Genomic DNA, 20,671 nt, shown 5'->3' with positions numbered 1-20,671 from the left:
TAGTGACATGCCTGGTGGCACATGGCCTGCAGAGTTCAAAGGCCCCCTGTTGGCCCCTGCAGGACAGACAATGCTGTGAAGAATCACTGGAACTCCACCATCAAAAGGAAGGTGGACACGGGTGGCTTCCTGAGTGAGTCCAAAGACTGCAAGCCCCCTGTGTACTTGCTGCTGGAGCTTGAGGACAAGGACGGCTGCCAGAGTGCCCGCCCCGTGGAAGACCAGGTGAGACAGCGGCCTGAGGCCACTCAGCCGCAGGGCTTGGCTCTGGGTTTGTCAAGTGGCATATTCCTCCAAGACCATCTCATTTAACGCCTCTTCTTTCCTTTCCATCTTACTTAGCCACAGCTGTCCATTAGCTCCTACCACGGGATCTCATGTGGGCTACGCCTCTCATCAAGGCCTTCCCTTGTCCCATAATTCTGTGCATACTTGACACCTATTTGTACGCAGGTGAATTACGACAGAACAAGCTGACATATGAAATGGAGGATTGGGTTGAAGAGATCCTAAACCTCCTTCTGTCCTCCCCAGCAGCTTCCTTCCTACCTGTGCCTTTTCCAGATTTTTCATACTAAAAGCATGTTTGCAATTTAAAAATCAGATTTATTGAGGTATAATTCACATACAGTAAAATCTGTGTTTAGTGTACAGTTCTTTTTTTATTTTATTTTTTATTTTTAAGTTTATTTATTTATTAGAGCATGAAAGTGAGGAAGGAGCAGAGAGAGAGACTCCCAAGCAGACCTCACACCACCCGTGTGGAGACTGATGTGGGGCTCGAACCCACAAACCATGAGATCATGACTTGAGCCCAAGTCAGACGCTTAACCGACTGAGCCAACCAGGCAACCCTGTGCAGTTCTTTTTTTTAAGTTTTACTTTCTCTTTCCTAATATTTTTTTCTTTTTTTTTTAATTTTATTTTTTATTTTTTAAAATTTACATCCAAATGAGTTACCATATAGTGCAACAATGATTTCAGGAGTAGATTCCTTAGTGCCCCTGACCCATTTAGCCCCCACCCCCCGCCACAATCCCTCCAGCAACCCTCAGTTTGTTTTCCATATTTATGAGTCTCTTCTGTTTTGTCCCCCTCCCTGTTTTTATATTGTTTTTGTTTCCCTTCCCTTATGTTCCTCTGTTTTGTCTCTTAAAGTCCTCATATGAGTGAAGTCGTATGATTTATGTCTTTCTCTGACTAATTTCACTTAGCATAATACCCTCCAGTTCTATCCACGTAGTTGGAAATGGCAATATTTCATTCATTTTGATTGCCAAGTAGTACTCCATTGTGTGTGTGTGTGTGTGTGTATATATATTTATGTGTGTGTGTGTATATATATATATACACACTACATCTTCTTTATCCACTCATCCATCGATGGACATTTGGACTCTTTCCATACTTTGGCTATTGTTGATAGTGCTGCTATAAACATGGGGGTGCATGTGTCCCTTCGAAACAGCACACCTGTATCCTGTGGATAAATGCCTACTAGTGCAATTGCTGGGTCGTAAGGTAGTTCTATTTTTAGTTTTTTGAGGAACCTCCATACTGTTTTCCAGAGTGGCTGCACCAGCTTACATTCCCATCTTTCCTAATTTTTTAAAGTTTATTTATTTATTTTTGAGGGAGAGTGATTGGAGGAGGGACAGAGAGCAAGGGAGACAAAGAATCCCAAGCAGGCTCTATGCTGTCAGTGCACAAATATATTACATATGCAATTGTAGAAATGTAACCAGTGTGCAGATGTTTACATCCTAAACTGCATTCTGGAGCAAACTTTATTGATGTTTTTAAACTATGTCTCTAATGATTTATTTTTTTTCCCTTTTATTTATTTGTTTTCTCCCCTTTTAAAAATGTGTATTTATTTATTTTTGAGAGAGAGAGACAGAGAATCCCAAGCAGGCCCTGCACTGTCCATGCAGAGCCCCATTTGGGGCTCGAACTCACAAACCATGAGATCATGACCTGAACCAAAATCAAGAGTCAGATGCTTAACTGACTGAGCCACCCAGGTGTCCCTCTAATGATTTATTTATTTTATTATTTTTAAAAAGTGTTTATATTTTTGAGAGAGAAAGTGCGTGTCCGTGAGGTTGGGGGAGGGTCAGAGAAGGAGGGAGACAAAAAATCTGAAGCAGGCTCCAGGCTCTGAGCTGTCAGCACAGAGCCTGATGGCGGGGCTTGAACTCAAAAACCATGAGATCATAACCTGAGCCGAAGTTGGACACTTAACCAGCTGAGCTACCCAAGTGCCCCTCTAATGATTTATTCTTGAAAAATAAAGATTTGGGGCACCTGACTGACTCAGTCTGAAGAGCATGTGACTCTTGATCTCAAGGCTGTGAGTTCAAGCCCCACGTTGTATATAGAGATTATACACATTGAGAGATTATATACACAAAAAAAATAAACTTAAAAAATTTTGAAACAAATGTGTCAAAGAATGGAGATTCGACAATGCTGAGTATGTGGTAGGTAACGCTCTGTACTCTGTTCTAGTTTCTTCTGTGATGGTGAACGAGTGAATAATCCTTTTTTTTAGAGAGGAGAGCATGAGTGGTGGAGGGCCAGAGGGAGAGGGAGAGAGAATTTTAAGCAGGTGCCATGCTCAGTGTAAGGCCTGACTCAGGTCCTAACATGGGCTTGATCTCACAACTGTGAGATCGTGACCTGAATCAAAATCAAGAGTCGTACACTTAACCCACTGAGCCACCCAGGTGCCCCGTGAATAATCTTTCTTTCTTTCTTTCTTTTTTTTTTGTTTTAACCTCTCCCCCTTCCCTTTTCCTTCCCGTTAGGTAGAACTGTGTACCGCTCCAGTTCTACAATGCCCTACTGGAGCATTACATAATGTTTTTGCTTCTGTCTCTTGATTTTTCAACTTGAGAGAGAGAATATCGCTTAATTTCCTGGTACAAATGCTCATATGGAGTAACAGTAGGGAAAGATACAGAATGAAAAGTAAATCAACTTCTTCCAGTCTCGACTCCTCACACACCCCTAACCGGAGGAGGTTACTCACACTTTCTGGTGTATCTAAGTAATATTCGCAAACTAAGTAATATGTTTTCAAGCCTTTTACTTCTTATTGGAGAGGCATATGTTCCCACAAAGAGAAGACAGGCCTCAGCACACACTGGCCACTTTTCAGGGTAGGGGAAGTGGACAGACCTTCCTCAGTCTCTGAAAATCCTACTTGGTTGAAAGTCTGATTATTGGCTAGGTTTTTGCTCCTGGCACTTTGTGTCTTGTGTCTGGAGCACTGGTCATGCTGGGCCAGAATGAGCCCAGATCATGACCCTGAGTACCGGAGGTCATCTCCATCATTTTCATGGTTCTGTTGTGCTATTTATTTAATTATGGTTATATCTAATTTTTAAAATTAGAAACAAAACTTTAATGACCATCCTTGTAGCTAAAGTCACTGCTCATGTGCTCAATTATTTTAGAAATTCCTAGAGATGGGTTGAGACACATTCTTGAAAAACTTCTAATATATTTTGCTAGATTATCTGCCAGAAAAGGTTTGCCGATTAATGTGTGTATGGGACTATGTCCTGTTCTCCCCACTCACTAGTCAGTGCTTGCAGTTATAATTCTCGTTCTTGTCCTTTGAAAGCAATGCATGATCATTGTAAAGAGTTACAAACTTTATAGAATTCAGTATTATGGAAGGTGAGCCTGCTAATCTCAGCTGCCACAAGGAACCAATATATTGTTTAATGTGTTTGCCAACATTTTTTACTAAGGGCAATAAGGTTACAATGAGATTATGTTCTATCTTACTGCCTTACAGGTTTCTTCTTCAATCTTTCCACATCATTGTGTATATACAGGTCTCTATACCATTCTTGACTCTGTCACCTCTTATAGCCTATTGATGAACATGTGTCACCATTTGTTAATATGCTGCAATGAACATCACTGTTCAAGTTCTTTGTACATTTACCTATTTATATGGGTTAATTTTACAGATGTGGCATGACTGGGTCAAGTGGTACGGACATTTGAGATTTTCATAGGCATCACCAAATTGCCATTCAAGTGGCGGCACCATTTTTCCTGTCAGCAGCACATGGCATTGCCTGTTTTTCCACACTGTGTCACCACTGGCTGTGATTCTATAAGACTATCTTTGCCAGTTTTGTGAGCAACAGTGGAGTATTTGGTTTTGATTTTACTACTGGTGAAGTTGACCGTTTTTCTTTAATGATTTGCTTTTCCCTTCTTTTTTTGTCTTTTTAATCATTCACAAACTTTTATTTCTATATCAAGAATATTACGGGGCGCATGGGTGGCTCAGTCGGTTAAGCATCCGACTTCGGCTCAGGTCATAATCTCATAGTTTGTGTGTTCGAGCCCCGCATCGGGGGGGCTTACAGCTCAGAGCCTGGAGCCTGCTTCGGGTTCTGTGTCTCCCCCTCTCTCTGCCCCTCTCATGCTCATGCTCTGTCTTTCTCTGTCTCTCAATAATAAATAAACGTTAAAAAAAAAAAAAAAGAATATTACCCTTTCATCATGTAGTAGCTCCGTTGTTCCGGTTTGGGAAACTTGGAGCTTCCTCATCCCTTCACTTTATAAAAGGGTAGTTTATAGACAGTAAAATTCACCCTTTTAGTGACAGTTCTGTGAGTTTTGACAAATGTAACCAACACTACAGTGAAGGTGGAGAGCATTTCATCACCCCCTAAAATTCCCAAGTCCCAGCCCTTGGCAACTACTTACCTGTTTTCTGTCTCGATGTAGTTTTATCTTAGTAAGGATGTCATATAAATGGAATCGTACAGTCTGTGCTCTTCTGTGACTGCATTTGTCAGTGATTTGTTCCTTTTTATTGCTGAGTGATAATCTGTTATATGCAGGTACCATCTACGCTTTATTTACCAGCTGAGGGACATTGTTTCTGGCTAGTGTTTATAAATAAAGCTGTTATAAACATCTGTATACAGGATTTTGTGTGAACATAAATTTTTATTTCTCTTGGGTAAATATCTAGGATTGGGATTGCTGGGTCATATGTTAAGTGTTTTCTGAATTCTATGTGTAATTGCCAAGCCATTTTCAATGTGGCTATTTTCTGAAGTGGGATGCCCACATTCAAACCTTTAAATGGTGTTTATGGCCTTCCTCCTCTTTCTCCAATTGTAGCAGGTATAAGTTTTTAATCAAATCTGTTTTTTTTGTTGTTGTTTATTTTGAGAAAGAGCACACCGCGCTTGTGAGTGCGGAGGGGCAGAGAAGGAGGGGGAGAGAATTTCAAGCAGGTTCTGTGCTGTCAGCGTGGAGCCCAACGTGGGGCTCAATGTTCCAAAATGTGAGATCCTGACCTGAGCAGAATCAAGAGTCAGATGCTTAACCAACTGAGCCACCCAGGCGCCCCAATCAAATTATCTCCTTTTCTTCCTTTGCTTGTATCCCAAACCATTTCCATCCTGTTCACTTGACACCAATAGTGATAATAGCCACTGTTTAGGTTGGGTGCTTTTCACATCATTGCCGATCTTTGTAATATCCCTGCATGGTAAACCTCAGTGTCTTCATTTTACAGGCAAGAAAACTGAATCGCAGACAGGTCACACAGCTTGCCCACGGTCAGCTAGCAAAAATGTCCAAGCTCTGGTTGAATCCAGAGCCCATGTCCTCTCCCTGACGCCATTGTGCCCCTCCCATTGACACAGGATCCCACTCCTTGCCCTCTAGGCGGCCTTGTTAATCACATGTGCTGTTTTCAAGGCTACACTGTGATCTGTTAGGTTAACGTGTCAGCTTTAGTTCCAAGGTTCTTCCAGGAAAGCTATTGCCACAAATGATTTTCCTCTATTTCTTTTCTTTTTTTGGTCACAAAATTAGTATACACCCATTTTCCAAACATTTATTTCAAAGTAATATTAAGCATACAGAAAAGTTACAAGAATAGTACAAAGAACTCCCATAATACTCTTTACTAGATTCATTAGTTGTAGTTTTATTTTTTTAAGAATTTTTTTTTTTAAAGTAATCTCTAGACCCAACGTGGGGCTCAGACTTAACAACTGCGAGGTCAAGAGTCACATGCTCCACTGATTGATCCAGCCAGGCGCCCCTAGATTCAATTAGTTTTTAGCATTTGCCAGATTTGCTTTATCTTTCTGTATACACATACTGCTTTGTTATCTGAGCCATTTGAGAATCCATTACATGCATTTGCCTCTCTATCCCCTAATATACTGAATCTTACATGCATTTGCCCCTTTATCCCTTAATATACTGAATCTTAGAATAAGGGCATTTGCTTACATACTCACAGTAGGCTTCTATTTAGTTGGGGGATTTTAACACTGAGTCAGGATATTAACTGATCTACAGTCTATATTCCATTTTCCTGTCCATAATCCAGTCCAAGATGAGACATTAATTAGTTGTCGTAAATGTTTTGTCTACTTTTTTTTTTTTTTTAATTTTTTTTTTTAACATTTATTTATTTTTGAGACAGAGAGAGACAGAGCATGAACGGGGGAGGGGCAGAGAGAGAGGGAGACACAGAATCGGAAGCAGGCTCCAGGCTCTGAGCCATCAGCCCAGAGCCCGACGCGGGGCTCGAACTCACGGACTGCGAGATCGTGACCTGAGCTGAAGTCGGACACTTAACCGACTGAGCCACCCAGGCGCCCCTGTTTTGTCTACTTTTATCTGGAATAGTTCATCAGCCTTTCTTAACCTTTCGTGATGTTGATACCTTTGAAGTGTATGATGTAATTTTGTAGGCTATGTCCCAATTTAGATTCCTCTGAGTTTGCTTGTTAGATTCAGATTGTATGTTTTTTTAAAAATGTTGTTAAAAACTTTTCTTTCATAAGTAACCTCTACACCCAATGAGGGGCTCAAACTCGACCCCAAGATCAAGAGTCCCACACTCTACCGACTGAGCCAGCCAGGTGCCCCGAGTTGTGCGATTTTAGGTGGAATGCTACATGGTGTATATCTTATAACCAGAAGTCCACGAACAGTGTGTCCTTGTGTCCAACAGGGAAGTCTTGTGACCAACTGGCCCCCAGCACTTCCTGCCATGAAGGAAGAGGAAAGCAGTGAGGAGGAAGCCACGGCAGCTACCACTTCTAAGGAGCAGGGAGCTGTGCCTGCGGACCTGGATGGAGTGCGAACACCAGAGCCCTTGGAGGACTTCCCCAAGCGTGAAGACCAGGAGGGCTCCTTGCCAGAAACCAGCCTGCCCTACAAGTGGGTGGTGGAGGCTGCAAACCTCCTCATCCCTGCCGTGGGGTCCAGCTTCTCGGAAGCCCTGGACTTGATCGAGTCGGTAATGTTGGTCACAGCACTTCACAGTGGGCCTAGAGCACCTGCCAGCTGGGAGTGCTTCTCTCGTGGGCAGGCATCCTTCTTTCTGTTCACTCCATCGTCCTGCCAACATTTCCTGAGTTGATGCTGAGTGCCCGGCTGGGAGCCAGAGCTTGGGGACACAGATAGTTGCTGTGCAGTCCCTGCCTTCAGGGAGCTCCTGACTCATGCTATATGGTGCAGGTGGGGTGGGAGGGCTCCCCGGTGGAGGTGGCACTGCACTGAGACCTCCAGGGTGAAAAGGGGTGGGCGTTTGAGGTCCGTAACCCAGCACAGGAGAGCACAGTGCTTGAGGCACCATGTATGGGGCTGGGGCTGGAGTGCCAAGGGGTTTCTGGTAACTCAGGCCACACTGGCTTTGGATCGTACCTCTTGGGAGGGAGTTCCTTGGTGGGGGTTGAACCTCTTGATGTGACATCCTAGCTCCTAGCTGTGTCAGCCAGGCCTGCTGTGTAGAGCAGGTTTCAGGAGGTGATGGGTGAGAGGCCTGGCAACCAGGAGCAGCATTCAGTGCGAGGCACCCCACATTCAGCTTCCCACTTGGGCTTTCCCATCCTTGCTAAGAATAATGATGCTCTTTATGGAATATGTACTAAATGCCAGGCTCTGACTTTAATGTATAATCCACACAGCATCCTGTAAGGTATGTCCTTTCTCTGTGTTTTGTAGATGAGGCTGAGGCTCAGAGAGGTCAAGTAGTATCTGTCACACAGCGAGTAAGCATGGTGGTCTTAACTGTCTTGACCACCTCTTGTCTCCAGTGGCTGGGACTGGACCTAGCTGCAGGGTCCAGCTGTGGTGTCCCCTCTACTCCAAGAAATTTCAGAGTGGTATGAGAAGCAGGTCTGATGTGTTCATCAATATGTTCAATAAATAGCTCTGAGGCTGCCATATGTAGTCCCTGATTCAGGCCCTAAGGGGAGAATTAGAAGATGAGAGTTGGACCCACTCCATGCCTGGCATTGTTGGCATTTCACAGTGTTACCTGCCTTCATCCTCAGACTGTTCTGCATCCTCTTCCACTTGAGAGGGGAGCTCAGTTTTACTGAGCACCCACAGTATGCCAGGCCAAATGCTTCATTAGTAACTGGTAGCTAACATTTGAGTGTCTGCTAAGTGCCAGGCTCGTTACTTGCTACCTAACATACATGTTCTGTTATAGCATTTGTGGAAACACTGCTTACTGACTGTTCCTGCAGGCAGTCCTTGTGGAATATGCTTCTGGTCCATTAGACACCATCAGTCTGGGGCCTTCTCAAGGTTGGAGTTTGCTGCTGGGAGTGTGGGCCTGAAGTCACTGTTGGCCCTGAGCTGGCTTCCACCCTTAGGAATAACTGCCCAGGGTCCTGAGAGTCCCAAGGACCAGCAGTCACCACAGAGGCCTGGGTCTACTCAGGGCCAGACCTCCAGGGACCAAAGTGGAAGCTTCGGTCTCCCAATAGCCCTGTGGCTGGGTTGTACTTTACTGGGCAAAGGAAGAAAGACCTGGGTATGACTCTCAGAATGCTTCCAGAAACTTAGTGACTTCAGCAGGTTGCACAACTCTCTGGCCTGGAAGGGAGGAAGGTAATGCTTGCCTGGCAAGATTGTTGTGGGATTAGAGACAATTTAGGTGAAGTGGCCAAGGAGGCAGCCGTGATGGACAGGTGCATGGAGCACAGTGGAGCACATTCTCCAGGAATGTAGCTGTGCAGGTCAAGACCCTTAAACCCAGTCACACAGCCTCGGGACCAAGACTTCACTTGTAGGAGTCTCTATCAAGGAAGTCACCAAAAATGCAGGAGAAGATCTGTATCCAAGATGTTCCTGAAGGTGTTAGTTTTAATTTTTAAAAAATTGGGGCACCTGGGTGGCTCGGTCAGTTAAGCGTCTGACTTTTGGTTTTGGCTCAGGTCATGATCTCACACTTCATGAGTTCAAGCCCTGCATCGGGCTCCAGACTGACAATGCGGAACCTGCTTGGGATTCTCTGTCTCCCTCTGTCTCTCTACCTCTCCCCCACTTGCTCTCTATCTTTCTCTCAAAATAAGTAGACATTTAAAAAAAAAAATAGGGGGAAAATGTCCAACAGAAGAGGGGGGAATTAAGTAACTGATATATTCATATGATGGAATATTTTACAGTCATAAAAACTTGTAAAAGTTGAAAATATTTTACATAACTGATATTTATTAATAGTAAACATCTAACTCGTATAATAGAGTTAAGTATTATTATTGCTGTAATTTTAAATGGAAAAAATGCAGGATATAGAAGTGATTTATTCTAAGGCTAAAAATATGCAGAAACCTAGCTGTCATTTAGGGAGCTGTGTAAGTGGTGAAATGATAAAGAAATGCGTGAGGATGGTAAATAGTTCAGGCAGAGGATGTGAACAAGGGAGGTGGGCCTGGGGCTTCAGTGATTTGGTTTTATTTCCTAGACTTCTTGATGGGTATCTGAGTTTTCTTTTTTTGTGCTTTTTGTATACCTTATGTATTGATTTTTTTAAATTGTTCATTTTTTTTAAACTTTGGTTCTTTTACTAGGCATATTTTATTAAGCATTTTTTTTTAAATGTTTATTTTGAGGGAGAGAGAGTGTGTGAGCAGGGCAAGGGCAGGGAGAGGGAGAGAGAGAATCCCAAGCAGGATCTGCGCTGTCAGTGCAGAGCCTGTGAGTGGGGCTTGATCTCATGAACTGTGAGATCATAACCCGAGCTGAAATCAAGAGCTTAACCAACTGAGCAACCGAGGTGCCCGTGCATTGCTTTTTAAAAATAACAGGGGCGCCTGGGTGGCTCAGTCAGTTAAGCATCCGATTTCGGCTCAGGTCATGATCTCATGGTTCGTGGGTTTGAACCCCACATCAGGCTCTGCTGACAGCTCAGAGCCTGGAACCTGCTTCACTTTATGTGTTTATGTCTTCACTTTATGTCTTTCTTTGCTGTGCTTGTGCTCTGACTCTCTCTCTCAAAAATAAATAACGTTAAAAAAAAAAGAAGAAGAAAGAAAAAAAAATAACAGCAAGCAGCCAGGTGCACAATATGACTTCAGGTATGTTCGCAAATAGAGATATACAGATGTAGAGGAATCCATTGGGAAAGCAGAGTATTGCAGTTATTCCTAACCCCCCTCTCTGGGCAGGACCCTGATGCTTGGTGTGACCTGAGTAAATTTGACCTGCCCGAGGAGCCGTCTGCAGAGGGCAGCATCAGCAACAGTCCAGTGCAGCCACAGCCAACGCAGCATCAGCAGCAACAGGCACTGCCGCCCCGCCAGCCGGCCGTCCCGGTGCCCAGTGTGACCGAATATCGTCTGGACGGCCACACCATCTCAGACCTGAGCCGGAGCAGCCGGGGCGAGCTGATCCCCATTTCCCCCAGCACTGAAGTGGGGGGCTTGGGCATCGGCACGCCGCCTTCGGTGCTCAAGCGGCAGAAGAAGCGGCGCGTCGCCCTGTCCCCTGTCACGGAGAACAGCGCCAGCCTGTCCTTCATGGACTCCTGTAACAGCCTCACCCCCAAGAGCACACCCGTCAAGACCCTGCCCTTCTCACCCTCCCAGGTGTGTGGGCCCCCACCCTGACTGCTCACTGGGTTCGGTGTGCAGACTCCCGGTTCCAGTACAGGGCCTGGCACGCAGGCAGACGTCATTCAGCACGTCTTCACTGAGCACCTGCTGTGTGCAAGGTCCTGTGCTAGGTGCTGGGGGTGTAGAGTGAGCAAAAACAGGCCTGGCTCTGCCCTCATGAAGCTTGTGCTCTGGTGGGAAGACCATTTAGCAGGAAAGATGCAAATAAATGTGACATTTGGTGTGAAGGAGAAGGCTTATAGGTTTGTGAGGGCATTTAGTCTGGGGGGAAGGGGTCATCCTGGAGGGTTTGCTATGAGGAGGAGGGATTGCTTGGCCAGCAGGTGGTAACTGAGCAAAGAAGGGAATGGACTCAGTATTTGCTCAAAGAATCTCTTTATTGTGTACTTGCTCATAGCAGATTTGCCAGCCCTGGGGTGCAAATGTGAGTGTGGCATAGCCCTGCCCTTGACGAGGATGGTGAATATTGAGAGCAGCTTTGTAATTACTTGAATAGAATGGGGTGTGGGAAGTGCTGTGGTCATTGAGAGCTTATTGTGTCCTGGGTGCTGCTTCCCAGGACTCAGTAATGAAAGTACTGTTGGGGAGAGCTGAGGAGGGATCCTGTCTCCCCTATAGGTCTGGAAGGCATTTAGAGCTTCTGAGAGAGATGTTGGGGCAGGGTTTTATCAGCTTGAACAAAGACATGGAGATGAGGGAGCAGAGTCTGTGGTGTGAAGTCCAGAGCTAGGAGGGATGGGGAGGCTGGGGGATGGATGGGGGCTTTGGAGAGCCTTAGGTGTCAATGAGGGGGATGCACTGTCCTGGGGGCTGAGAGGGTGGTGGGGATCTGGGAGGGTGGACTGGAAGAGCTGGCAAGAGGTAGACTGTGGAGGTCCCATGTCTCTAGACTGGAAGAGGGTGGGTGGAGGCTTTGGATCTCACTGTATCTGGTCCCTGAGGACATGGGAGAGAGCTAGGCCTAGATGTGGCACATTTTAGGAGGCTACTTAATCATTTGTTCAAGGCTCGAGGCCAGGCCAGTGTTGGGGGTGAGTAGTGGTATCTTTCTGCAAGAGGCCCTGTGTTCATCACTATGGGTTTCCTAACAAAGTACCACAGATCAGGGGGCTTAAACAACAGAAATTCATCTTCTCGTAGTTCTGGAGGCCGAGATTAAGTGTGGGCCATTTCAGTTTTTTTGGAGGCCTTTCTGGGTGTAGATGGCTGTCTCTTCCCTGTGTCTTCACATGGTCTCCCTTTGTGTCTGTGTCTGTGTCCTGATCTGTTTTCTCTTATAGTCTCTTACCTCCTTCTCATAGAATCTTACAAGGACACCAGTTATGTTGGATGACATATGGGCCTTCCCTATGACCTTGTTTTCCCTTAATCATGTCTTTGAATGCTCTGTCTCCACATGTAGTCACATTCTGAGGTCCTGTGGGTCAGAGCTTCAACATAGGAATTTGGGGCAACAATACACTGTTCAGCCCATAGCAGGCCTCAAGTAAGGGCAGCTGATGAGAGAAGGAAGACGGTGAGCCCTGAGCTGCCCAACAAACAGCCCAGGGTGATGGGGACCCTGCACATGGCCTTGGGTTTCCAGGGGCACCTTCAGGGCAGAGGGGGGGAGGGTAGTGCCGCAGACTTGGCTCAGATCTGGTTTGAGTCCTGTCTCTAGCACTCCGTGCAAGAACCTTTATCTCTGTAAGGCTCAGCCTTCTTATTTGTAAAATGGGGTGTCATGATATCACCTATGTCACAGAAGATGGCTAAGACTATAAGAAATTCTTGGTATGAATGCTTAGCCCTGGTGTGAGGAGGTGCTCCCATCACCACAACCATTGTCACCATCCCCTGTCCACAGGTCGTGTAAGAGCTAGTCTTACTTCTGAAAAGGAGCTGCTCTGTCAGCTTTCTTGGTCCTGACTGCACGGTCATCAGTGCTGTGAGCACAGGCATGGGGAGGGACCTCCCCTAGCATCACAAAAGCAAAGGCTGGGGGCAGTGACAATCCCAGGGGTCTGTGCAATCCTAGCTGGTGGGTCCTGTCGAGCTATCTTGGTGTTTATTCTCTGTTGCCTGATGGGGGAGTGCTCCCAGGTCAGGAGGAACACTCCGTCAGAGAACAAGGGGTGGGGGTCAGGGTCTCACTCCCTCCCTGCAGGTTGTCACTTTGTCTTGTTTCCATCCTCTTCCCTGGCAGTTTCTGAACTTCTGGAACAAACAGGACACACTGGAGCTGGAGAGCCCCTCGCTGACGTCCACCCCGGTGTGCAGCCAGAAGGTGGTGGTCACCACTCCCCTGCACCGGGATAAGACGCCCCTGCACCAGAAGCACGCTGCGTGAGTGCTGTACCTGCCCACTCCTGCTGGCCCCTCCCTCCCAAGCCAGGATCAGGACCACCTTTAGAGAAACTCCTGAGACTGTTTCAAGAAGGCAGCCTCCTTCTGGCTACCATGCCTCTTCGTTTTTGTCAGGATAGCCTGGTGCTTCATCTTTGTTCTTCCTCATTTTTGTTTTTTAATTTGATGGTTTTCTAATCTCCAGACTAGCGTCCAGATAGCCATGAAAAAAGTCTTCTAATCTAGTGTGACTTTTCCGTGCAAATCCACTGTGCTTGAGTAGCCTTATGTGAAGGACAGAAGTGCCTGGTTCTCCATCTCTCCATGGTGCCCAGTCAGGAGGAGGTCAGGCTGTGAGCCTAGAAAGCTCAGTGTTTCACCTATACAGGTTGCTTAACCGTGTGCTTTTATGGAAGTGTTTTCATATAAGTGTACTTCCTGTGCCATCCTGACTCTGAATTCCAGGTAGAGACAGTTGCTATGTGCTTCTGCTTATTACCTTTGCTGCAAGAGAAGCATTGCCTAATTATCTCCTTAGGAAGCTGTATAATTCAGGAATCAGCTCAGAAATTTTAGCCCTTGTAATGATACACAATGTCAGGAAAGATTTATGAATCCCCTGGTCAGAAATTGGTCTTAGCAGTTGACCGAGTTTAACTGACATGTTGGATGCAGAGTGCTTCTCTGTTCAAGCCAAAATTTTAAAAATCTAAGCCTTTAAGCGGATATGCTGGTGCCACAAAAGGCACTGATAATTCTCTTTCTCCTTTTTCTTTTCATCTGGTTCCTAGTCTGCTGCTGCTGCTCTCGCTTTTCTGTTTTCCTCCACATGAAGAAGCATTTCCACTACTATTCATTCCTCTATAAATCCGTATTTCCATCTGGGAATAATGTTCTTCTCTCTGAAAGTCATCTCTTAATGTTGCGGTTTGGTGAATCTGCAAAGTTCGTGTGTCTGAAAAGTTGCCTTAATGTTTGAAAGGTAGTTTTGCTGGGTACAGAACCCTAGGCTGACAGGTTTTTCTTGTGAGTTTTATTTTTATTTATTATTGTTTCCTTTGAGTTTTAAAGATGTTCTCCTGTCATCTGGCCTGTACTGTTTTGTTTGTTTGTTTGTTTGTTTGTTTGTGTTTTTGAGAGAGCTTGCAAGAGTGTGAGCTGGAGAAGGGCAGAGAGAAATCACAAGCAGGCTCCATGCCCAGTGCTGAGCCCAACGTGGGGCTCAATCCCACAACCCTGGGAACATGACTTGAGCCAAAATCAAGAGTCGGACACTTAACCAACTGAACCACCCAGGCGCCCCTCCCTCTGATATTTTTGCATCATTCTGCCTGCTCTCAGGTGGTCTCCTCAGATGTATACACTAATTAGTGCCCTGCGGAATATTCAGGGAGGCCCATCTGCAGATGTCCGTGCAGCCCTCTCCTCTCCAGTGATGCTGTGTTGTGCACATCTCTTCGACTCAGGGTCCTGCCGGGTTCCCCTGTGCTCCCCTCCCTGAGCTTTGCCCAGGAGCTGTCCTCATCTGTCTCCCGTCTCTCGTGTCCCTGTCCTCGGTCATCTGGTGCCTGGGGTCTTGAAGCCTATTGTGTCATCCACAGTGTGTTGTTGCTCTGTTGTTTCAGGCAGGAGAGTAAATCTGGCCCCAATGTCCTATTTGGGCCACAAGTGGAGACCTGCTACTTCATCTTTAAATCCAGATTCTTATCAGAAAAGACTGTTTTGGTTTTCCTCTTGTCTCTTTCAGAAGTTATTTTTGACATCTGCAAGGTGGTATAATAGGCAATGGTTGTTTGGACTTCATTCCAAATTTGACTAGTTTCCCTGCCCACTGATTTTTATATCCCACCTTTCCCATTTTTCCCCCCATAGAAGTTATGAAAGGACAGCTCTTTAACAAATAAATAAAACATGCTCAGTATATGGTATTTCCAATGGTGATAGAAACCGTAAGGGGGGTTATACAGGCCTGGGGAGCACAGAGTAACGGAGAGGGGTTTCTAACTTAGGAGGACATCAGGGATGGCCCTGTAGGGAGGGGGAGCCATGCAGAATTTTGAGAGAGGAATTCCAGGCAGGTTGAACTGCAAATGCAAAGGCTCCCAGACAGAAACAGGCTTTTTGTGTTTTAAAGAACAAAAATGAGGCCAGTAGGTTTGGAGCGAATCTGGTGTAGAGAATGGTAGGTGAGAAGTCGGGGTTCACCAAGTCTGTGTGTTAGTGGGGCTGGGCTGTGTTGAGCAGATCTTACTGGTTCATAAAGCACAAACCTTCCCCACTCTTAAAATTTGGTTATTTTCTGGGTTAGTGCTTTTTTTTAGTTCTTCCCAGAGAGGAGGCTGTGAGCAGGGAGGGTATGAGGTCTGTGCCATCTGATGTCTGGGCTGTCTGTGTACTGTTTTTCCACCACAGGAGCTGGATCTAGAAGTCTTGAGGGAGAAGAGCTGTGACCCCAAACCGCAGGCTCTGCTTTGTTTTTATGTTGCGGAGAAATCTGACACCCAACCTGCTGTTATTCCTTTGTAGCAAATCTTTTCTTTCTCCCTGGATCCTTGTAGGGCTTTGGTTTGCTTTTAGTTTTGTGTGTGGGGTGTGTGTGTGTGTGTGTGTGTGTGTGTGTGTGTGTAGTTTATTCCTGAAATGTGCCAGGCGTGTAGGTGTGCTGTCTCTATAAATCGCCCCCTCTTCCCCCCACCCTGATTTTCAAACTCAGGACTCAAACTTTGAGCTAAGAAAATGTGCTTGTTTTTTTTTTTTTTTTTTCTTTTTTAATTGTTTCTCTGGTGGTCTGCCCCTTTCCTTCCACTTCAGGGCCTCCTTCCTACACAGTCTTTTTGGTTGTTTGCCGTGTCTCTGTCTACCCTCACGTTCCTGTTCACTGTCCTAAGCCATCCAGAATTTCGAGGGAGCATGGTGGGACTGTCTTCTGATTCACCAGTTTGCTCCTGCAGTCTCCCACCTGCTGAGGCCTCTGGCTCACAGAGTGGAATTATTTTCATCTCAAGTAATCCTCTGTCTTTCCTTTTCAAGTCAGTCTTCCTTGGTGTTCTAACATGCATGTATTACTACTTGCTGATACTGTGAATTGGAGAGGTTCTAGAGTTTTCTCATATTTGTTGCAAAAATATGCAACATGGAGCACGCACTCTCTGGAGAGGGCTTGGGGAAGGGACTTGGTCTTCCTGGATTATTGCCTTGGTCCCCTGACCTCTCATGGGCAAAAGCTCCATGTCCCACAGAGACTTGGAGTCATCCCTTTGAACTGCAGTTTGAACTGTGAGGTGTTTACATTTGACTGTCACTTACTGTCTTTCCTCATCTTTACGGGGCGGGCAGGGTGTCTGTGTGTCCTGTGTGGGAGATAACAAGGACTTGGGAAGAGATTGAGTGGATCCCTATCTAACCCCCACCCTGAGGCAGGAAGTAAAGATTGGTTTACCCTTGTTCCAGCCTTTTATCTCCCTGTGGAATGGCTGGCAGGCTGGGGGAGGTGGCCAGAGCAGCAGCCCCAGTAATGGTGTCCATGTTGGCCTCTGCTCCTGAGTTCCTGACTACCTTGATATTTCTCCCATCCTCTGACGGCCCCAGTAAGGCCTGGGAGTCCACTGTGGCGGTACCTCTAGCTGACTGGGGTCACACAGCCTCATGCAGGTGGAGAGCTAAAGTTTGCCAGCTGGTGGGCCTGTGCCTGCAGCTTGGTGTGGGCCTGTGAGGGATCTCTTCTGGGCCCTCCCCAGTAGGCTTCTCCTTCATTGGCAGATATTGCATGCTGCCAGGGTCAGGGCTGATAGAAGTTTTTTAGTATCTCTGCTTGTGGACCAGACCCTTCCCAGGTTTCTGTCTGCTAAAACTTTCCCTCCCCATTTGTGTCCCCACTGTGATCATTTTGAGGGGACTTGGGAAGAGGGTACGCTAAGCATGTGCGTTGGCTTCACCATCTCGCATCACATGTCTTCCTTTAATAATGCTGCTGCCACATGCTCTCCATGGGGCACGCACTCTCTGGAGAGGGCTTGGGGAAGGGACTTGGTCTTCCTGGATTATTGCCTCGCTCCCCTGACCTTCTCTCACTGGGCCTGCATGCAGTATGGCTACAGGCTTGCCTTGTTTATGAAAGGTCCTCACTCCCTCTCTCTCTGACCCTCCCTCATTCATGCTCTGTCTCTCTCTCTCTCAAAAATAAACAAACATTAAAAAAATTAAAAAAAAAAAAAAGGTGGGGGGGCGCCTGGGTAGCTCAGTAGGTTAAGTGTCCGACTTCAGCTCAGGTCATGATCTCACGGTCCGTGAGTTCAAGCCCCGCGTCGGGCTCTGTGCTGACAGCTCAGAGCCTGGAGCATACTTTGGATTGTGTGTCTCCCTCTCTCTCTGACCCTCCCTCATTCATGCTCTGTCTCTGTCTCAAAAATAAACAAACATTAAAAAAAAAAAAAAAAAAGTCCTCATTTATCGGCTAATGTTGGAGCAACAGTCTCAACCATTCTTCTGCCTGGCTGGGGCTCCAGGGCCCTCTTAGACTATGTCCTGTTCTTTCCTGTTTCTGAGGCTGGCGCTTCCTCTAAGCGCCTGATGAAGACCCTTGGGTGGAAAGTTGGTGGGTGGTGGAAAGGTGCCATGGGAAGAGCCCATGTGCCTGGGGGCTTGCTCCCTGCTGCCAAGGCCAAAGGTCAGGTGGAGGGATGGTGGTTGTCATGGGCAGCCTGTGGCGGTGTGGCTGGTGTCTGTACCCCACCCGGTCGCTAAGCCTCCTTCTCTGGCCCTGGCAGGTTTGTAACCCCAGATCAGAAGTACTCCATGGACAACACTCCTCACACGCCGACCCCATTCAAGAATGCCCTGGAGAAGTATGGACCACTAAAGCCCCTGGTATGTGGTGCAGCCAGGCGGGTATGCACGGTAGGGTTGCTTGGGTCCATGCAGCCATGTACGGCTCACAGAGCTCTTCCCCTCTGAGATCTCATTAGACTCTGCCAACCTCTCAGAGGTTGCAAATACCCTGATGTTATTAAATGGGGGATCTGAGGCTGAGCTACTTACCAATTCATCAGATATTATCCAAGCACCTGCAGTGTGCTGAGTGGGCACTGGCTGGTGCTGGAGACGCAGTCGCACCCTGGTAAATCTCGGTATTGGGGGTGGGGGCAACATCAAACACACTGACGAATAACTCAGTACTCCCAGTGCATTATCGGTGCTGGGGAGAAGATGGGCAGGGGCTGGAATGGAGGACGGGCTTGAGTGCTGGGGCTAATTGCCCCTCACACTGAAGCCTTTGACTAACTGCCGGTTCTTTATAAAACATGTGCAAGCCACTTGTGGGCAGGCACAAGGGGCCGGTGAGGCACCTTCCTGGCCGTGGACAAACTGCCCTTCTACCCACTCCTCCCAGTGGGATGCTCATGCTTTCCCTGGTGAAAACAGAAAACTGGCACTGTGGGCTTTCTGAAACAGAGGCAGGTGTTCTAGAAATGAATTGAAGGTGAGAGAAAGGTTGTAGAAAAGCATTTGGCCTGTGAACAGGGTCTGTGGTGTGCCCCCGACCCCCATTGTGTGGGATTCTCGTGCTGTGATCTCTTCGGCTCTGGGATGGAGTTGATGAAGTTAATGGGCCCAGTGAAGCACTAGTTAGCACTGCCCTCTCTAGTTCAGGTGGGGATACAGTTTCCAGACCCTGAGACATCGGCCTACTCTCTAGACAGGCTTGATAAGGCACATCTGACCTTGGCAACCAAAATTAAAGCACGTAGGGGCTTTTAGAATGACTTCTCAGGGTTGCCATCCCCTACACTTGCTGCTCTCTTTTTCTGTTCGCTTTCGCCTGAGGCCAGAGTGGTCGTCTGGAACCCCATAGGCCCAAGAAAGGGAAATGGAACCAAGAATCCCCATTAGTGTGGAACAAAGGGGTAAAGGAGTTTGGGCTCGAGCATGTCCAGGTTCTAACTTCATAGCTATGTGATCTTGGGCCAGGCACTTGATCTCTGAACCTCCCATTTCTACCTTGTGGAAGATGACAGCTGTTGCACTGAGTTTTGTGAGGGTCACATTGGTGATGTGTAGGTGCACTTTTGGCTCATGACGGTCCTCGGTGAGTTGAGGTTAATGTCTACTTGTCCAAGGCAGGACAGTTAATGGTCACAAATGAGTGTGAGGCCAGCATCCTGGCCTCAGGCCTCCTTGCATTGCCTAGGATAGCCAAGGCGCGTCTGGGTGCTGTATCCTAGAGCCTGGGTGTGGAACCTCACATGGGCTGCCCTGTCCCGCCCCCAGCCCCAGACCCCGCACCTGGAGGAGGACTTGAAGGAGGTGCTGCGCTCTGAGGCCGGCATCGAGCTCATCATTGAGGATGAAGTGAGGCCTGAGAAGCAGAAGAGGAAGACTGGGGTGAGTGGCCGGTGGGGTGGGAAATGCCCTTACTGCCTGCCTGGGCAGCTCGGGCCAAGGAAGCCATGGGGAGGTGAGGGGAGAGAGTGGGGTGGTGGGGGTGGTGGTGGGGAGTCTGGGGACAGCTGGTAAAAGGAGGGTACTGGGGAAGGTAGAGCTGCAGCCCCATGCCCTTTGTTCCCCAGAGTGGTTATCAATGAAACTGACCAAGGTGAGGCTCTAGTGCTCAGGACCCTTGCCTTTTCCTCACTGAACTAGCCCCTTACTCACGTAGCATTGTGTTCGGACCCTTCTAAGGTGGGCTCTGGGCTCGGAGCAGTAGATTAGAATGGTGATGTAGACCCAGATGTGGTCACTCCCTCCTAGAGCTCAAGGGGCGGAGGCAGACACTAGACAAACGCATCACGACCATCTCAATACATGGTATTAAGGGAGTAGAAAGGAACACAAAAAGAATTCCAAGGGATTCCAAGGATTCCTCAGATGGAGTCAGCCACGCATCTGGGCCGTGGGAGCCAGGTGGGAGACAGTTGGTTCGGGTGAGGTGGAGAGCTGGCAAGGACACCTGGGTACAGAGTACAGGGCAGGGGCTGCCCTGGGCCAGCCCAGAAGCCACACCTCTGCTGCACCATGTGTGTGGGTTTCCTGAAAGCAGATGGATTCGGTGTTCCCCCTTTTTGTAGATGCTTTCTTCTGGGAGAGGGGGGAAGATGGGAATGTGCCAGAGAGGTGTGTAGGGAAGGTGGATAGTCAGTCTGGGAGTGGCCCACTGGGTGGGGGCCCCTAGGTTCAGAGAACTTGACCTCTCTATGTCAGATGGTGGTTCTGAGACATGCCGGCACCTGTTTAGGGTACACTGCTGGGTTAGGGGGTGAGTCATTCCCAGAGCTCCTCCCTGATATTGGAGCTGACCTTTGACCAGCTTATTGGAGGTGCAGGCATGGGGCTGGGGGATTCCTGTAACAAGCCTGTGTCCCTCGGGTTTTACGTGTTTGTATTCCTTGTTTGCAGGTGAATATTTGAGGTGTAATTTGGATGATTCTCTCCCA

General features: G+C 47.3%; 1 protein-coding gene across 2 annotated transcripts in view; it reads left to right on the top strand.

Annotated features, from left to right (window-relative positions):
* MYBL2 (MYB proto-oncogene like 2) overlaps positions 1 to 20,671 on the top strand; it is a 35,986-nt gene that overhangs the window by 12,423 nt on the left and 2,892 nt on the right. For both annotated transcript variants that reach the window (XM_049650761.1, XM_049650760.1), the window contains exons 6-11: positions 63 to 225; positions 7,019 to 7,306; positions 10,470 to 10,889; positions 13,102 to 13,241; positions 18,008 to 18,107; positions 19,509 to 19,622. In XM_049650761.1, coding sequence (XP_049506718.1) covers positions 63 to 225; positions 7,019 to 7,306; positions 10,470 to 10,889; positions 13,102 to 13,241; positions 18,008 to 18,107; positions 19,509 to 19,622 — 1,225 coding nt within the window. The remainder of the gene's footprint in view (positions 1 to 62; positions 226 to 7,018; positions 7,307 to 10,469; positions 10,890 to 13,101; positions 13,242 to 18,007; positions 18,108 to 19,508; positions 19,623 to 20,671) is intronic.

Source organism: Panthera uncia (genome assembly GCF_023721935.1).
Source record: "Panthera uncia isolate 11264 chromosome A3 unlocalized genomic scaffold, Puncia_PCG_1.0 HiC_scaffold_11, whole genome shotgun sequence".
Classification (NCBI taxonomy): domain Eukaryota; kingdom Metazoa; phylum Chordata; class Mammalia; order Carnivora; family Felidae; genus Panthera; species Panthera uncia.
The sequence above is the reverse complement of the archived record's forward strand: the minus strand, read 5'-3'. Positions and strand labels throughout refer to the sequence as shown.